Here is a 20,209-nt window from a genome sequence, read left to right as displayed (position 1 = left end):
CCTTCAATAAGGCAGATAAGAAAGTTTGCTTGACTGTTCCCTATACTTCTTAGATGAATGGCAGGCAAATGGATGTAGCCAAGAGTATAGTCAGCATCACAGCAGATAAACCCTGGAGGAAACATCTCTAAAACTATATAGGTAAATTACTAGCCAATGATAGCTGTCTTTCAATCATTGGTAAGGTACTCAAAGCCCTGGTCTACACTATACAGTTACGTTGCTCAGGGGTACGAATAATCCGCTGACCTAACTACCAGTGTAGACAGCCCTATGTCGGCAGGGACCTAACCAATGCAGCGTTTTAAGTGTAGACCTGCCATAGTATAAAGCGCCTGTAACTAACTCACATGGAAGGTTGCAACATATTCTCCTATAAACAAAACATTATAAACAGGAAGTTTTTATGAATGCTCTTGTCCACACTAGGGAACAGCGAGAGTTCACTGAAGCTATTTTGAAAACTGGTCAGCTCATTAAGTTTACCACCTGCACGTAATTAATGTTACCACTGTATTCCTCTACAATGGGGAGTATGTGCAAAAAGAATTACTTATGAGCAGGAAGTGTTAATGTTTTATTGGTGACCACTCTAAGCTTACAGCTATACTGGAAAATTAGGACTTGCAGTTCATCAGTGGTTGCACAAGGAGTGGAAACTGTAGTATTCTAATGTGTTCACCAAGTCATCTAACCCTGTTAAGAGTTCAAATTAATTAACACTACCAAGTACTCCAGTACAGAAAAATACAATCATAGCACTACTTTTTTGCAAGAGATAAATTACATTTTAATTATGTAAAGCAGAACTTGTTTTTAAAGCATGATGGTAAAAATAAATGGCTCTTACCTACACTACAGCATCCAGTGATGCTGAATTAGAAGCTGCACTGGTAAATTAAGTCCTAATTTTTCTAATGTAGCCAAAGACTAAGGTTAAATATACTTTCCTTGGCCATTTTTAATGCACCTTCAAAGGGTTAAAACTAACTTTTTAAGTGAGATACTTATACTATTGAACATCCTCAATGCGTGGGTGGATGGAGATATTCAGAGGTATTATTTTAGGAGCATGTTTGTGTTACATTTAAATTTGTTATTTAAAAAACAGGGTTTGGAACACTGAATAACAGGATTTATTGTACCATAGCTTAAATGAACAGACATTATGGCATAAATATACATTCATAAAATAGCAATGGGACATTTTTCCTTCCAATTCACAAATGTAGTTTAATGAGATTCAAAGGCAGCTTAATACTGTATAGCTACTGTATGTCACAAAATTTACCTTGAAAAAAATCAGAACTAAATTGGTCTGTAACGTCTGAAGTGCTACTGCTTCGAGTTAGTTGTTGGTCCTGGTCTGCAAAGAGGCCACTAGACTCTGCTCCTGTTGTATTTTCTGATTGCTGAGCTTCTTCAACTTCTGCAGATTTCAATTAAAATAAAATGTGTTACAAGGATTCTAAAAGTCTTTGCACATTTACTGCACACTAACATAGCAAAGTCAGGTGAAAAGATGAACAAGCTAAATATTTAAAACACATAGAAATTATAAGAATAAAATGAAAAAATTCAATTTTAGTTACCAAATGCTCTCCACAACTGAAAAGAAATTCATTAAAAAATGTATTCCAGCAGCAGAATTAGGAAGAGGTTCAGAGAAGGGAAACTCAAATTATTAGAGTCATAGAGTGGGTGTTGAGGGCCGGGGGAGGAGGGGGGAGGTGTCACATGGAGAGAGATTAAAAAGACTAAGACTTTTTAGTCTAGAAAGGAAAAGGGTGAGAGAAGATATATAAATTAATGAACAGTATAGAGAAGACTAATTTGGTGTTCCCATTTACTTTTCCCATAATAAAGGAAGAAATGGAAACTTAAAAAGTCAACAAATTCAAAATGGATAAAAAGAATATATATATTCTTATATACATTTTGAATTTGTTGACTTTTTAAGTCAACATATATATATATATATATATATATGTTTAATAAACACCTTGCATAACTATCCAACGGGACTCACTTCTAAGGGATTTGATTCAGAAAAACAGATTAGTAAGTCTCAAGCAGTATTAGACATTCATAACAATAACAGTAAAATCTAGGGGCAGAACACTCCCCATTCCTACTGACTCCCTCATAGCCTATTCACCTAGTTATGCCTTCCTCAATCATCCAGCATTCACCGCTGGCACAGACTGGACACTGAACTAAATAGACCATTGGTTTGTTCCCATGTTGCAACTCAGACTTAGGTGCCTCCTTACACATACAGGAGGGGATCACCTTTCCTGCATTCCTTAGAATGTGCACAGAAAGCTGGATCCTTTCCTGGGGACCTTATGAGATTTGTAAGTTGGGAGAAGAATAGGAGATATAAGGAGCAGCACACTGAGGAGGGGGAGGGGGATCCCTGTCCTTCCAGTGGATCGTCTCACATCCATAAGAGCAATACCTGCACACCTTAGGAGGTGCACAGGAGGTCCACTCTGCAGGTATTAGCAAATTTATACCCCTCCCCCTTCCCTAAACTCCCTACATGCAGGTGGTATAAGGAATGTGAGGTTCTGTTATTAGCCTTATGAGATAGGTGGGCAGAGCTTAAAAATATCCAATATGAGCCATAGATTCCTTTTCGGTGTCCAATCAATCCTTCCTAACCTTAGAAAACTTGTTCTTTCTTGATGAGCAAAATCTGAATCATTAGTCACCTGACAGGCCTAATAAGATAGTCAGTCTTTGGACAGTTCTATTTAGGTTCATCAGGGGGCTTGTGACCCTGAGGGCCATGAAAATCTGCCAAACCTAATAAAACTATCCTCCCCCACCAGAATCATTAAGAGATCCCAATTAACCTATTAAGGCTTATGAAGGGTTGGACCCCTCTATAAGACTACTAAGGCATGTTGGAAAATCCTCAGCAAGTGTCCCAAGGCTATTAGCAGGGTTAGTTAAGTATGAGCAATACTATCTGCTGTGGTGGGGACTGGATAGGGTTTTTAGCATGTTAAAAAATTTAAGTTACCTATTTGTTATTTATTTAACTGCCTCAACGACAACACTAACTTGGTTCAGGTTTATGTTGCCAGGAAATTTGTTTTGCATTACCAATTTCAGAAAGTCTGTTCAATATATATTAAATATACAAAAAGAAAAAAGTTTAGAGATTTAAAGCATTTTTAAAAATTATGTAAACCATAACTTTAACATACTCTCTCTCATTCCTTCTCTCTTTATAAGACAGCAAAACCTCCTTCTTGACAGTTTCTTAGATGATATCAAATATGCTTGTTGGGAAAAATGGAGACTCAGTTTTAAGTGTTAGCTCTTGGATTTAGGTGTTAAAGTCTGATCATGTTTCTTCATAAGATAGAACAAGACAAGCACACAAAGGTGGAGAAAGAAAAGGATAGCAAACACAGCAAAATTCAGCATCTGTCTCTGTCTACAGCTGTAATTCATTTGCTGGAAAAGTAACATGAGTAGCACACAACCTTATTAGCCTCTTCAGGATCTGGCAAACAACTACCAGAATTGAACTATGGTATCACTTTATCTTGCCTCTCTGGACACAGCAAAAGATTGAATAGTTTGACTTGTCCTGGCAGGTTAAGCTGAAGTCTCATTAACTGAAGTCAAACAGATAAAGAGAAGAGAGACATATGAGGAGTCAAGTGGGGAAAAAGGGAAAACAACACACAAGCAAAGGAGTGACAGCAGGAACCTTAGGTTCATATCTCAGGAGTTAGTCAGAACACAATTGTGGAGATGATTCTTTTTGAAAAGTCATGGGTCCTAGCATATGGTTGTGGTGGTAGTGACAGGCCTGGCAGTGATGCTAGTTAATGCTCCCTGCCTCCCTGCCTAAGCTAGCATCCAGCTCCTTCCTAGAAAATATCCCAACGGGATAGCAAACATATCCTATCAAAACTGACTCATCAGAACAAGTATCCAATGATTCACATATGCACACTTCCTCTCCTCTTAAAAACGTTTTGGTCTCTTGCTAGGGCAATTCCTTGGGAGCCTTGAAAACCCTACTCAGAATCTTAGTTCAGACAAATACAGATTACACCATTGATTCCAAGCTCTGGTTTCTTCAAACAATATTACATAACAAGCATATAAGGTACACTGAACTTTCCATAAGCTTTCAACTCACTGAGGAACAATTCAAGGCCATCCCTGAGAATTCAACACAACTCTTCTCCACTCCCCCTACCCTTCCCTACTCCTCCACTATGCCTTTCAAATCTTTGTCTGTTGGCACCTTTGTTCTGCTGCCCCTCTCCATGCCTACCTCCTGCACATCTCCTAAAGTCTACATGAAGTGAACACCAAAGGCAGTCTGCAGAAGGGAGCAGTGGGGCTAGCAGGGGATTGTGGTGGGGACCAGCAAAAAAGGAAGACATTCCCCTCTCCACACTCTCCGTTGACCACCCCACCTTTGAGTGTGTTCGTTTATAAATGAATTGCCTGATTCACTTCAATTTTAATGGAAAATATCCTAAATTTCACATTGATAAAACTCTATTAGTTGCTTTACATGCCGAGGCCTCTCAAAAGCAAGAATTTACATTTTTATTTAAAATAAAGCTTAGGTCTCCAGCACTAACTTAATGGGTCTATTTTTAGTTCAATGGAGTGGTCAAGCTTGTATCTTTCAACAACAAAAGTTCATCTAATACAAGATATTACCTGACTCAGCCAGTCTATATAATTAATGGGAAGGCAATTAAATTCAGATACATTTTAATTTAGTTACAAAGGAAGACAAACTGTAGGTCAAGATAAATCCTTAATGTTTAAGTGTATAAAATAGAATAGTTTGTGAGGCCGCAAACGTCTGAACAAAAACAGAAAATGATACTATCTAAGCCTTGTCTGTTTAAATAATTTTTTGGTAATAAGAAGCATAGATAGAAAGTTTTTTTGTTTCTGAAATCAGGATCCCCAGGAAAATGTCTTTAGAGGCAAACATTTACAATTAGCATTAACTTGTGTGACCTCATTGTTAGATTGATAGTGAATGGGATTTATTGTCGAAAAACCATGGCTGGCTGGATTTTTCCAGCATGATTTGTTTTGAAGCATCATTCAAATAGTTTTAGGAATATTTTCCCTGAAACTACTCCAAAAAAGAAATATTTTAAAAGGTTTTGTTCTCCTCTTCCTCAAAATGGTGCCCCATTTTGACAGTAAGTACAGTTCCAGTGACCCAAAAATAAAAATCACTAGAATTATTTAAATATCAGTACTTACCATCCAAACAAAATTTGATAGTGAACATGAGATAACCTTATGATTAAAGAGGAAATATCTCCCAAGGACTACAAAATGCTGCTTTAACAACAGAAGTTGTTACTGATTAATTGTAAGATAAGGAGAGACAGAGAGTGCAGTGTAAACCATACTAACGCACTAGAATAATTAAGGAGACAGAAAAAGCCAGCAACAGCAGTTTAAAAAATATAAAGAACATTTAGATACAAGATGGCTTTAAGTACAGTACCTGAAAGTCTGTGAGAGCAAGAAGTGTAAGAGATACCAGGTAAGAGAGAGCTCACAGTGTGAAGCAGAAGAGGTACACTTTTAGTGGCTGGCAAAGCCTCATAAAGATGAACACAGTTGCTGATAGACTGGCTTCGCTTAGCTTCCAGGGAAAAATAAAGTAATAATTATGTCAGAAGAACAATAAAATATAGGGATTTTTCTAAGGATATTATTTAAGTGCCATGGCAAAATAAATGCAACATACATCTGAAACAGTTCCTTAACATAAATATTCAGAAATCCTACATAAAAATGAATTCCCATACAGTAAAGGTTTGAATGTGTTGGAATAAAATTGCCACATAATAAGTGTGCAATAATCAGCATGGTTTTTTTTATTTACAAGATTGTGAAATATTACAATACCATATTTTACCATAAATCCATTTTGTCAATTAACATACTGGTTATCTTACTAAATCTTACTCAGTAACTCTGTAAAATTATGATGTGCCATCAGTCTAACCTATCCCAAATCTTTAATACTTAGGAGTATTAGAAAACAGAAGAGAAATATATCCAACAATGTGTGCATCTCAAAACTAAATGAATGGGAAATTTCTTCCCTGATAATTTCTTTTCTGTTATCTGTCTCTCACAATTCGGAGATATATGGGCTCCTCTCTGCAGTTCTGGAGGCAGTTCAATATTGTAACATAGTCTGTGCGGGCCATGCCCCTTCTCTGGCTTGCCACCAGACAATTCATTCCAATATTGTGTACAAACTCTGAGAATATAACATGCAACAACTTCAAAGCCAACCAGTAAACTATGTATAGCAGCCCACAAACTGTAAATATAAAAATTAAATTTTGTCCCTTGGCTAAGAAGCCATGTGGGAAAGGGAGAAATGTGGAAGACGCTGCTAACAGAAAGGAAATGCTCTGTTAAGAAATTTCCCATTCTGCAGCCCCACCATCTCCACAATTCTGAGGTGTATGGGAAGGAGCAACCAGTGAACAGAAATAGACTGAGATAGGGAAAGTTTCCCCCTGAAATTAAGTATCAAACTGGCAAGCTGTTTGTGGACCAATGCATGCAACACGTTCCTTCTGAAGGAGGCCTCTGCAGAGGATAGCATGTCCACATTCTAGTGTATAACAAAGGTGTTAACAGGGGACCTTGTTGCTGCCCTGCAGATTTCCTCAGTGGAAGCAAAACCTTTTTCTGTTCATGATGTCACCAAAGACCTTGTGGAGTACACCTTGATTCCATCAGGAAAAGGTTCATATGATGCATTGTATGCCTCTGTGATGCATAATTTGATCGTCCAAAGTCCATTTTTAGCACTTCTGGTGGAAGGAGACAAAGAGCCTGACCTCCTTGTTAATTTGATGCTCATGAAGTATATTTTTAGTGCTCTAGGAGCATCTAGATTATGCCATAGCCTAAGTTGTAGGTCAGGGGGAGAAAGATGGGAAGACAATTTTCTGCAACGCATGGAAAGAGGAGTTCACCTTTGGTAAAAAAAGCATCTAGATTCTGGTATCACAGCGGTCATACAGCACATTCTTGTGTGCCTCAGAATCATGTACAAAGTCTGTCCCCACTTTGATTTTATTTAAATTTATACACAAAATTAAAAGGGGCATCCATTCAAGGCTCCAGGTGCCCCTGACATAAATTATAAAAACATTAAACTGCCCACAGAACACCTTCAGCACTCTCAACCTTATGCCAGCACCCCTTATTGGGTCTGCTGGGTTAGAAAATCATCCAATTCCAGGAGAATTTTTCCTCATCTGACAGCCATGGTGCAGAGGCACTGACTCTGTCAATTTTGGGGGGGCTGCTTGCCACCCGGCTCCGCCCCAGGCCTGCCCCCCTCCACCCCTTCTCTCAAGGCCCTACCCCACCTCTTCCCACAATACCTCTGTTCTGGCCCCTCCCCCGAGCGGGAGGAAGGGGAAGGAGCTAATCAGCGGGGCCACTGGTGGGTGGTGAGCACCCACTATTTTTTTTCCTGTGGGTGCTCCAACCCCAGAGCACCCACGGAGTCGGCGCCTATGCCTTGGTGACATTCAGAACTATCCCTCCTCCTCCACAACAGTATCTATGCATACAGGAACACTCTCCCCACACCATAAAGCTCTTGCAACTAACCTACAGTGCAGCTGAACAGTAGAAATTATACTAATGATTTTGTTTAAAGTTTTGGCAATTGAGGCTTCAACTTCCAACTGCCCATTATAATGCACTGCAGCATTAACCTCCAGCCCGCTCCTGGACAGTTCAAATATATTAAGTCCATTATTCCTTTAAGGGACCTTACATGGAGTTACCCAGTCACATTAACTTGATAAAACATCAAAACAAATGTACTAACTAATTGAGTACAAGTAATGAGACATTAGAGTCAGATATGGTCACAAGAAACAAGCAGTCAGGACTGCTCCCCCATAGTCCAACAGCTGCTTCTTTTGTCTTCTAAGGTGCAAAGAGTGAGGTGGAAAGGGAGGGAGGGAGAGGTGTCTTGGGATATTTACCCCTTCTTTTTATAGTGTCAGTCCCTCTTTGAAAAGCATTTCCAGCTGAGAACCAAGAGACAGGCAATCTGGTGGAGGAAGGAGACCTCATGCTGTTTCTTTGCTAAGATGCAGATCTCTTTGTCCCTGTCCCCTTCCTTGCCAAAGAATGGCCACTTGATAGGTGGTGGCCCATCAGCTTTGTTGACACCTAGATGGGGCATCAGCTTGCCTTTTGTCTTTGAGAAACTGTTTTAGCTACTCCTGAAACTTATCTGGGAAATGCATTTCAGTCATGATTTCAGATTATGTTAATAAATTTACATATAATGTTGCTACCTGCATTTTACCATGATATTACTGATCAGCAAGTTATGAATTTTCAAAAGATACATCACAAGGCATGCCCTGTACAAAGAATATTACATCAGGTGCAGGGTGTGAATCCAGGGGTACATTCCACCATACTTCCCCCCTATAAAACTGCAGTAGGGTTAGCCAAGAAAAAATATTTTGCACATGGCTGCAAGAATTCAATCAGAATGTGAACCTCAGACATCTCACACTCAAAGCAAGATTCATATCCTTAGAAAACAAACCACTTGCTTGCCACCAAATAGTCTTTCCTTACCCTGTACAGTACCTACCATTCTTGAAGGCAAAGATTTTTTAAATTTTTATTATTGAGTTCCCTGCAAACCACTAATTGGCTTCCACTCCTGGGAGAGTCGTGTGTGTTTTCACTGATAGTGTCTCAGAGTTTAATGCCAGAAGGGACCATTAGATCATCTAGTCTGACCTCCTGTGTATCACAGGCCATTAATTTTCACCCAGTTACCCCTTTATCGAGCCCAATAACTTGAATTTGGCTAAAGCAGTCTTTGTTCCTGAAAAGCTCTTGAACTTTGCTCAATGACTAGGGGAGGGGCAGAGGGAGATGGGTGCAGTACTGAAGGAATCAAAAGATTACAGCCTTAATGCTCCAGTGACTCCTCAGCTGAGGAGAGGAAGAGCAGAATTAGAAGCTGAAATGAAGTCACTACCGCATAGAAATGAATAAAGGGAAATGTTACTCACCTGTGCAGTAACTGGATTTTTTCAAGATGTGTCCCTCTGTGTGCACTGCATGTGCCTCCTGAGCCCCCGGTTGGAGATTTCTAGCTAGCAGTCCCTGTTCAGCACATACTCTCACTCTGTCCCGCCTCGTGGCAGACACCAAGCTTATATAGGGGTGCATGGGCGAACTACACTCAGTTCTTTTTCTACTCTGTCATCATCTAAAGAATGACTGAAGCACAGAGAAAGGAGGGCAGGTAATGAAGAACCCACATACCTCAAAGAACTACAGTTACTGCACAGGTTGAGTAACATTTCCTTTTTTCTTTGAGTAGTGGCTCTGTGACTTCTGAGCAATATCCCCAGAAGGAGGAAAAGGCGGCGCGGGGGGGAGGGGGGTTTGCCTTTGGAACAGGACCTAGAACTGAAGATAGTATCACAGAGCCGAGTGCTACATCGTATTTGATGGCATGGAGTGGGGTGTAATGCTCTGAAAATATATGGATTGAAGATCAGGTAGCAACTCTACATATCTCTATTGTGGGGGAAGAGATTATGCAGACCCTTAATAAATCTGGATGATACGGGTGAGCAAAAATGGAGAATCCCTCCATCGGGGGATGGAAGGCTGGTACGCCAGCCAGGTGAACCTTGACTGAGTTGATGAATAATCTGGATGTCTTCAGATCCAACACGTAATCCATGATGAAGGAAAGGGGAACCAACTCAGACCAGAGGTAGCAACCGCACCAGTGGACAAATCTCTTCTGTTTCTGCAGGTAAGCAGTGAAGGCAGATGTCATGCTGTGTAATAACAGCTGCTGCACCGCTCTGGAGCAGGAAATCTCTATTTATGAGAACCTTCAGGAGTCAGGCTCTGAGATGTAGAACCACCAGGTTGGGCTGAATCGCGTGACCCACATCCTGAGACAGGAGATGGGGAACTGTCGGGAGCTTGATCAGTGGCTGTACTCGGAGCTAAAAGCAGGTAATGGTACCAAGGTTGTCTCAGTCAGGTAGGTACTATGAAAATAACTCTGGCCTTGGACTGCCTGATCCTGTTCATCAACCTTGGAATTAGGGGCATCAGAGAAAAGGCATAGAACAGACGACTCTTCCATGGAACAAGGAGGGTGTCCCCCAGGGAGCAAGGATCCAGACCTCCCCTTAAACAGAAGAGAGAATACTTCCTGTTCTCGGAGTTGGCATAAAGATCAATCTCTGGCTGTCCCCATCTCCGGAATATGTCCTGGGGGACCTGCGGGTCCAGCTCCCATTTGTAGTCATGGATGCCTGTAAGGTAAGCTGCTGAAATCTGGATGTGATCTCTTGACCTGGCTCAGAGGGCAATTGCAGGGAACGCTCCATTGCCAATAAGTCTGAGCCTTATCTCCCTGTTCTTCCTAGCCCTGGACTTAAGGACTAATCAAAAGGAGCACTTCTGGGAAATATGGGACTCTTCCAGACAACAGAGCCACTTGGAGTCTCCATCGCTCACTGGCATAGCCTCCCGGCAGGAGAGACAACATTTGAAGCCTGGCAAACCAGGCACACCCCCTAAGAGAAGACAAGTCTCCCTGAGGAAGAGAGAAAACAGTCCTCTCACCTAAACTAAATATACTAACACTAACAACAACACTAAACTAACTTTAATAGAAAAAGTAAAGAGAAAGGCCACGTATGCTCTAGGCAGACACACTAGTGTTGTGTCTCAGGCCGAGGCTGTAGAGAAAGAACTGAGGTTGTTCTTCCACACCCTCCTCTATAGCCTCAGAGTCTGCCACGAGGAGGCATAGGGCACATGCGTGGGATGAACAGGCACAACTAGCTAGAAATCGCCAATCAAGGGCTCGAGAGGCGCATGCGCACCTGGAATGGAGCACTAATAGGGACACTACTTGAAGAAGAAATTGAAGTTATAATGAAGTGGTTAGGAGAAATTGAACCACCAACTTGTTTCTATTATGAGAGACTGAAATTCTGGTGATCTGACCTGGAGGGCAGGGCCTAGTCCTGGAGCCTCCAGCAACAATAATGGACTGTCTCCAAATTCAACAATGAGATACCCATTTGTTATGAATGAGGAGAGATGCTGTGCAGTGGAATATCCCTTACTCAAAAGCAGTAATGAACATCTGCTGTGGCTGCTGCTTGATGGCCCATTGAACTGGAATGAGCGGCACTTGTGACCATCAAATCAGAGAAAGACAATCTATTATCTGGAGTGTTTGAAAACCGTGTATTCTCTTCTGCATCTGGGGACTCAGGGAGACTCTTCCATCATCCTCACTCCCTGACCTGCCCTCACTCTCCTCTTATTTTTCTCATTTTCTCTTTCTTTATAGAAGAAACAGAGAAAAAGAAAATGGGAGAACACCGAGCTACTGTACATACGTATTGCGCTACCGTACATATTTACTTGGCCTTATTTTCAAAAATGCTGGGAACTCAGCACTGTTGAAAATCAGGTAACTTATTCAGGCACCTAAAATATGGATTTAAGAGCTTAATTTGGGTACCCATTTTTGAAAACTTGTGCTACAGATGTATATTTCACTTTAGAGAAATCACAAAACAAATTTTAAAAAGGTTTCTATATTGAGAAAGTGTAAGATGTAATAAAGTATACAAAGGGATATAGGTATGGATGTTAAGTACGACTAAATACAAAGAATGATCATTTAAAAATATTTTCATGAAAAGATGACATTTTAGAATTATTAAAATAAGAGATTTTTCTTAGGTTGTAAAAATGCTAGACTATTCCATAACTATTTATTAACTGTTTGATATTTTTACAGTTATACAAATACACTATTTTATGGAAAATGGCTTAGTTTTGCAGCACTTTTTAATTGATTGTAGTAAGAGAATTCCCCAATAGTAGGTATTATATATTTCCTAGTAGTCTGTAAACCTCTCATTAATTTTCTTGTTTTACTTGCTTAATTTACAGGTACTATAACTGTTTAATGAAACTTTAAAGTATTTCTACACCTCCATATAATATTTACCAAATACTAAGTCGTGTAGTCCAGAATTTAGTATATACATAAAGACAGGTTTCAGAGTAGCAGCCGTGTTAGTCTGTATCCGCAAAAAGAACAGGAGTACTTGTGACACCTTAGAGACTAACAAATTTATTAGAGCATAAGCTTTCGTGGGCTACAACCCACTTCTTCGGATGCATATAGAGTGAAACATGGCCAAGCTCTAAGATATAACCGCATTTGCTCCAATCCCTCAGATAGAGACAAGCACCTACAAGATCTCTATCAAGCATTCTTAAAACTACAGTACCCACCTGCTGAAGTGAAAAAACAGATTGACAGAGCCAGACGAGTACCCAGAAGTCACCTCCTACAAGACAGGGCCAACAAAGAAAATAACAGAACACCACTAGCTGTCACCTTCAGCCCCCAACTAAAACCTCTCCAGCGCATCATCAGAGATCTACAACCTATCCTGAAAGATGATTCTTTACTCACACAGATCTTGGGAGACAGACCTGTCCTCGCTTACAGACAACCCCCCAACCTAAAGCAAATACTCACCAGCAACCACACATCACTGAACAAAAACACTGACCCAGGAACCTATCCTTGTAACAAAGCCCGATGCCAACTCTGTCCACATATCTATTCAAGTGACATCATCATAGGGCCTAATCACATCAGCCATACCATCAGGGGCTCGTTCACCTGCACATCTACCAATGTGATATATGCCATCATGTGCCAGCAATGCCCCTCTGCCATGTACATTGGCCAAACCGGACAGTCTCTACGCAAAAGAATTAATGGACACAAATCTGACATCAGGAATCATAATACTCAAAAACCAGTGGGAGAACACTTTAACCTGTCTGGCCATTCTATGACAGACCTGCGGGTGGCTATCTTAAAACAGAAAAACTTCAAAAACAGACTCCAACGAGAGACTGCTGAGCTGGAATTGATATGCAAACTAGACACAATCAACTCAGGATTAAATAAAGACTGGGAATGGCTGAGCCATTACAAACATTGAATCTATCTCCCCTTGTAAGTATTTTCACACTTGCTTCTTATCAAACTGTCTGTACTGAGCTATCTTGATTATCACTTCAAAAGTTTTTTTTCTCTTACTTAATTGGCCTCTCAGAGTGGGTAAGACAACTCCCACCTGTTCATGCTCTCTGTATGTGTGTATATATATCTCCTCAATATATGTTTCACTCTATATGCATCCGAAGAAGTGGGTTGTAGCCCACGAAAGCTTATGCTCTAATAAATTTGCTAGTCTCTAAGGTGCCACAAGTACTCCTGTTCTATATACATAAAAGAACCTATTCATAATGAATACACTAAAATATTTTCAAACACAATCATTCACCAAAAAAATCCAAGGGTGTTTTACAATTCAGATCTGGTAAAAGCAGCAAGAAAGATTATTGTGAACACATACAGTTTTAAAGCCAGAAAATACAGTATCTTAATACTACACTAACAGATTTTTTTGCACAGAATATATGTAAACATCAGAAGGACATGATAATCTGGGTATTTGTACCAGTACTTGAATGCTTGAAAGTCTGAGCAAAGTTTTAAGGAATGAAGCCAAAGTGTCTTGATTCACTAGTGAATGCTGACTTTTCCTGGGAACAGTGGCCTGTGACGACATGAGTTATTGCTTTTATAAAAAGTTATTCTAAATGTCTGAAAGGTAGTCATGCTGGCTAAAAAGTCCTATCTTGAACAAATACATTAGTATAGTATATCTATATAGTTCACAATACTTAGCCAATCATTCTTTATTATCTAGCCCATTAAAAAAAAAAATACTCAACAAAATATTAAATCATTGTGTCCTACCTCAGTAATCAATAAATCTTTCCTATTTTATATAATCATAGTATGTTTGACTAAAAGGATCCTGAAGTAAATAAAATTGACCTCTCTTTCAAGGTATAAGAAAAGTGAAGAAAAAGATTTAGAGACAAATTTGCAAACATTTATTCCTAATTAAAAGTCACGAGAATAGCTTTTAAAATAATTTCAGTTTTATAAATGTTGATCTTTCAATTTACAATTAAGATGTTAAAGCAGCCAGTGCCTAACCTGTTGCTCTTTGTCGGACTATGTTTCTTGCTTTCTCGACTCCTGGTGCTCCAGAGGTAGTAGCACTCCTGAATCTCATTGGTTCCACAACTTCAGGATGACTTCTCCAGCTTAATGAAAATGATCGTCCCACTGTAGTTGCCTTTTGAGGATCTGAGATGCCACCTTTGAGATAAAGAAAGCAAAAGCAACATCAATCTAGAACATTTACAATTAATACTATGCTTACTACATAGAGTTAAGTGTTTCTACAAAAAGGAACTAAAATGGGACACGTTTTAAACCTATTATTTTTGGCAGAAAAATATTATTCAAAATAATTTAAGAGATGTCAACTGTGGAGAAGTTGTACCACAAAGCTCATGTAGTACAATTTCTCCCATTGTTTCTTCTTTCTATTCATTTTCTCAAATAACATAGTTATAGATAGTGTCATCGGCACAGAATGATGTACTGAAAGTTGAGCCATTAAATTGATTTATTTTCATGTACAGTAATTTGTCACTTGGCCAGAACTCAAAGTGTCAGGACTTAATCAAGAGTCAAAATAGGTTTCTACAATAACACCGCATTGTATTGAGTGTTCCTTAATTTAAATTCAAGAATCAAGTCACTGGCATTGACAGTCCACCTTGCTCCCCCTATCCAATTCCCTGATTTTCAGGATGTCTAAGTGTTAAGATTAATCTATGACCAAATTTAAAAATAAGGGTGCTAAAGTTCAGAACCTGTACCTCCCACTGATTTCAGTGGGTGGTTGGCATTTTTGAAAATCACGCCACTTATTTAGATGTCTAACTTTAGACACCCATTTTTTAATAATCTTGGTCTATATGCTTCTAAACCCTATTCCTTTTATGGAGGTGGCAGAGAAAACTGTAAACTCATCACTAGATCTAAAAGCTTGTTAGTTATTTTTTCTGAATCTCAGATTATTCATGGTCATCACCCAGGGCTGGCCTTTGGGAGTTGTGAAATTGGACCTCTGATTTTTGAGGGAGACCCCAGAACAAATAATGGCTTGAGGTAAGGGGTGGGCAGTACTGTCATTAAGCGTGTAAGGTCAATTCAAGCTTCTCCCTGGCTAACTGCCTGCAGTTGAACTGGCTCATCTGCTGAGCTACCAGTGAGGCCTCTGCCCACACCTGGTGACGTTTCAGTAGAGTTAGAAGCAGCAACCTGGTAAAGCAGACTAAACACAGAAGTGAGAGTAAGGGATTCCTGTGTTTTAATCCTGGTTCTAATATTAACTCTCTTTATTGTCTTGGGCAAATCTTAGGGATGAAATTCTGTGTTGTACCTCTAAGACACAATAAAGACCTTGCAGCCCAGAGGGAGGAGATGCTAAGATGACTAAGTCACCTTTGCACTCTCCTGATCCTAAGTTGCTTCAGGAGCTAGAGAGGCCTCTGGTGTAACTTAGACAAACCTAGGGGTCTACCTAAATTATGGAAACCTCCTGGGATTACCCTATGGGCTTCATCCCTGCCCCCCTAAAACATGCTCCTCCTGGTGTCAGCCCTGACCCCTGGCTTGTGAGAAAGTCCTTGCAGGACAGCCTTAAGGCTATCTTCCATAGTGCCTGTGCCCAGTGAATAGTCCCCTGGCAAATTATAGGCCTATAAGGCCCTCTATGCTGCTCTGGCCCTTTTATCCAGCATAAGAGGGTTGGTGCATGGAAAGGGTCTCACCTTGGGTCTTTTTGCCTTAGTTTTCCCACCTGTAAAATGGGAATTACATTTATCTATCTCACAGAGCTCTATCCATGTTCACTAAGATGGTTCAATTAGTTAATTATTGTAAATTGCTACGAAAGCAGTGCAAAGATTCACAAGACTGCACACAAAATCCTCCATTGACCCCCAGACTGTTACTTAAACAGGTTTATTAAAATAAAATGCAATAAAATTAAATTATATTGAAAAGGATTTCTAGTGTCGGTGGCTATGCACAGATTCCAGCACAAGCAGCCATGCTCCATTCCTACTGCAGCGGAGACTGGTGTTAAGCCCCTAAACACCCATCCACATTTTTTAAAAAGTTTTTATAAAAACAGATCAGTATAAGTATCTTACTAATGCAAATGCTCAATATTTTTGCATGAAATAATACTAAGTAAAGTAAAATGGAGTGCATTTTTTCAAATGAATCTTTACAATGTGTAAAGAACCATAATGTTTAAGTTACACTTGAAAATCTAATATAGTCCAACTAAGTTTGAATATCTTAACTTATTTAACATAAAATACACTAAAGAAGAGAGACTTTACCTTTGCCTCTTTGTTTTTTTTCCTTTTGCTCACTTAGTTTATCCAGTGGTAAGTTTGTCATTTCAACTCCATACACCATTCTTGCTAACACTGCCGTTAGAGAATCCATGATATTGGCCCATTCAGTTATCAGCTCCTCCCAGTCAGTAAGGGAAGACAGTATGCTGAGCAGCTCATCCCAGAGTTCTCGAGAAATGTAAACACTCAGATTTGCTCGGATCCAAGCCACAATAAGAGTCTGGGAAATAGGAAAGCAATGACATTTTGTACATTTCTAAAAAGTACAGAATTAAAAATTTGGAAATGCATGTCCAAAGACCAAGAGAATTTAGACTTTTGTAACAGCTTATCATCACATTTTTAATTTCCAGTCACTAATATGAGTTTTCTTTCTTTCCTTCTGTTATTCTTTACTTTCAGAAGTTGCCACTTCCTGAGGCTGTTAGTGAAAAATTATGAGGAACTACAAACAGAAAACATGGTTTCATGGGAGTTAAATGAGTTTAGCAGCTAACAAGAAAAGAACTATAAAAAGAGAGAAAATTCTGCAGCAATAATGCCCCCTTATTTCAGCAGCACATCAGGGCTTAATTCTGTGTGGGAGAGGGGGAAGGTTCAGGACTTTTGTCCATGGAATGTAGAAATGGGAAGGAGTAGCTCCCCTCTTTCATTTGATTCTATCTTCCTTCCCCCTGCTTCTACAGGAAAAGAGACTGCCATGTCTTTCTTTCCCCACCACCAGAGCTGAAGAGCTGGCTGATACTGTAACAGTAATGATACAGGGCACTAAGAGCTGAGGAGAGTCATAGTAACTCAGATTGAGCAGTCACCGCAAGATCATTTAGTCCTGAAAATAACGTGGGTGCCAGGAACGTTGGTGCTGGAAGAATCAATGGGTTCAGCACTGGAGTTGAGGAGCACATGTCATCAGCACTATGTGAGGTGATGTCAGTACCAAGAGATTGGGATCAGTGAAGTGCGGAACATTGTCTCAAAGGCTACCAAGTGTGCTCAGTGATGGGTTTTTGTCAAGGTGACGGAGGGACTCAATTTAGACCTTTTTGCTAAGTAGTGAGGAGATTTATGCCCCATTTTAATAGGTTCCACTAAGGGTAACCTTGGCCTGCACTCGCTGTGGAAATAACATTTGTTCCTATTCCTTTCAGATAACTGAGTGGAGGAGGACTTAGCTTCCCCACTGCTCTGATTGTTGAAGGGTCTGAACTTTTTGATGAACTGTGAGCCTTGGAGTCTTGGATCTGAGCTGTCACTTCCAGGAGCACTAACTGTGGAAACCTGTTCAGCCCTCGCTGGAGTGTTTTCTCTGGTTCTGAGGAGGCTCTCATAGAGCGCTCCTATCTTTTGTGTCCTCCTGGAGAAGGAATGACAGATTGAGCATTTATCAGGCATGTGCCTTACGTGAAATAGCTGCATCACAGGAGGGACAAGTTTTGAGCCCCTGGGACTTTGTTTTAGCCTGCTTTGCCCTTTATGCCTTCCGATGGAAGGGGGAGATACAATGGCACCCAGGGCACAGGATTGGCCTCAATGGACACTTCTCTGGACAAAAGAATTTGGGGAGCATGCACACCAGAAGTGGAATACACATGCACAGTCACTCAAAGAAGAAAAGACGAATAATTACTTTGCATTTAAGAAATTCCATTAAATTATTCCATTTAAGAAATCTAATTACAACATAAACAATTAAAGGCTGGAGATGCTAGTATGGCCCCAGCAACCATTAACTCCAACATGGAACTTTTTTTAAATACAGCCATTTAAAAAAATTGCTATAAATTACGTTTACGTTAGAAATTAAATGCGAAGTTATATGAAACAGACATTTATACAACGGTACTGTTTTTTGGATGTGGCTCTACTGTGACATCAGTTACTAATTAGCAACCCTTTCTTTATTGCAGATATTAATTTAACCAGTTTGTGGAAAGTATAGTTTGGAACAAAATTATAATGGAAAAGCAGTCTATGCAGAAAATGAACATATAATAGCCAGAAGGTGGTGCTAGAGATCCAACTTTTCAAAGCTGAGGATGCTGATTAAAAGAAGATAAAAGGTTACATTTATTTTTATATTTTGTCTTGAGCAATGTTTCTGTGTACTCAAAAAGAAGAAAACCAATCTATTTTATACGTGTTCTGTTATGATTTTTGAAAAAAAAAAAATCACAGAAAAAAATTCATTTCCAGCTCCTCCTCATTTTCTTTTTTCTATTGATTTCTGAGTATAGTTCCATTAAATTTTCTGACTCAGTTTTCCTTCCCTTCTGCTTGTATTCTTTTCTAGAAAAATACTTGATTTGGCTTACTGGATGTAACTTGAATGATGTTAAGAAATTAACAGAATCACAGTATCCTGAAACTTTATAGATGCTGGTACACACAATGTTGTGCCACAATGTGCTATTTAAATTACTTTCATAAGCTATAGGAAAATTTCTTACTAAAAAGAAATTAAACATAATTGGTAGGGGGAATGTTATTGTCAATCTCCTATAAGACTATTTTTAAAAAGGAAGTTAAGATTACTACTTTGATGGTGGAATTTCATCATCATTTTAGGAAGGAATAGGTCACTCAAGTCGCTTGTAAATCCAGGAATATACATAGACCAATTTGGTGTCTAAACACTTTAAATAATATGACTGATACCAGAGAATTCTCTAAATCTGAAATAATTAGAAACAGAAATACATCATATATCCATCAATTTAGGAGTCCAAGTAGACCAATTTATACACAAGACAAAGTTGTCCTATTCACATTGAGGTGACTGACTGTAATCTCGAATAGCTTCTGACATGTAACATGCAACTGTGTATAAAGATACACAGGTAAGGCACCCAAACAAAATTAACTCTGTCCTACAATGATGTCACAAGGGACAGAAAAATAAAACATCTTTAAAAATTTGTTTCATCTACGCAGCCTGAGGCAACAAACGCTAAAATGACTTAATCCTCATCATTATGGTTATTGCTTACGGTCACAATATGGTAGAGTTAAGGGTGTTTGGGTGATTTAACTCATTTTTCACCTTAATGTATTTAGATTTCTATTAAGTGTAACAATTTTGAATTTCCTGGGTTTATACATGCTTGGTTTTGGGTTAATTACAACATCCTTGTAATGTTTTTACTTGTAAATTACTGACACATACTCTTCACCTTATATCCATCTTAATTATTTTGGGTGGTACTGTTGGGATTTTTGTTTGTTTGTTTTGTCTAAAAATTATGCAGTACATGTTTTAATTTTTAATCAATCCAAAAACTTCCAAGGATCTTGCTGAGTGAATAACTGTGAAGGTTACTGATGAAGGAAATTTATGAAAGCTGGAATATAGCTCCTAGGTTGCCAATATGACTCATATGAACTTGCTGAAAAATTCTACACTTGTTCGTAACACGCTTTATTTATGAAACCTGAAATAATTCATTGATACGGAGAATTATCAGCATGACAAAAAGCACAGGGTGCAAAGCTCCTCCACACAACCTCAGGATGAACATAATGCTACACATAAAAACTCTGAGATACACAGTGCACAGACCTAGATATTTATTATACCTTAGGATGTAACTACTTACTAGATGACTTATGAATATTTTTCTCTGGTTCAGCATAATACAGCATTTTGGCTTGCTAGATATTAATTTACCTTTAGGAAACAATTACAAAAAGCTCAGATTTTAGAGACAATGATTAGAGTAGTCCTGCAAAGATACAGCTGTCCTAC

At 39.2% G+C, this 20,209-nt stretch overlaps 1 protein-coding gene across 2 annotated transcripts in view; it reads right to left on the bottom strand.

Annotated features, from left to right (window-relative positions):
* RALGAPA2 (Ral GTPase activating protein catalytic alpha subunit 2) overlaps window positions 1-20,209 on the bottom strand; it is a 282,251-nt gene that overhangs the window by 187,938 nt on the left and 74,104 nt on the right. For both annotated transcript variants that reach the window (XM_029911911.1, XM_029911910.1), the window contains 3 exons: window positions 16,450-16,687; window positions 14,180-14,344; window positions 1,292-1,429 (listed from right to left, as the gene is read on the bottom strand). In XM_029911911.1, coding sequence (XP_029767771.1) covers window positions 1,292-1,429; window positions 14,180-14,344; window positions 16,450-16,687 — 541 coding nt within the window. The remainder of the gene's footprint in view (window positions 1-1,291; window positions 1,430-14,179; window positions 14,345-16,449; window positions 16,688-20,209) is intronic.

This window comes from Terrapene carolina, unplaced genomic scaffold (assembly GCF_002925995.2).
Source record: "Terrapene carolina triunguis isolate 2854851 unplaced genomic scaffold, T_m_triunguis-2.0 Scaffold132, whole genome shotgun sequence".
In the NCBI taxonomy this organism is placed as follows: Eukaryota; Metazoa; Chordata; order Testudines; family Emydidae; genus Terrapene; species Terrapene triunguis.
Note: the sequence above shows the minus strand (reverse complement) of the source record. Positions and strands in the feature narration are given on the sequence as shown.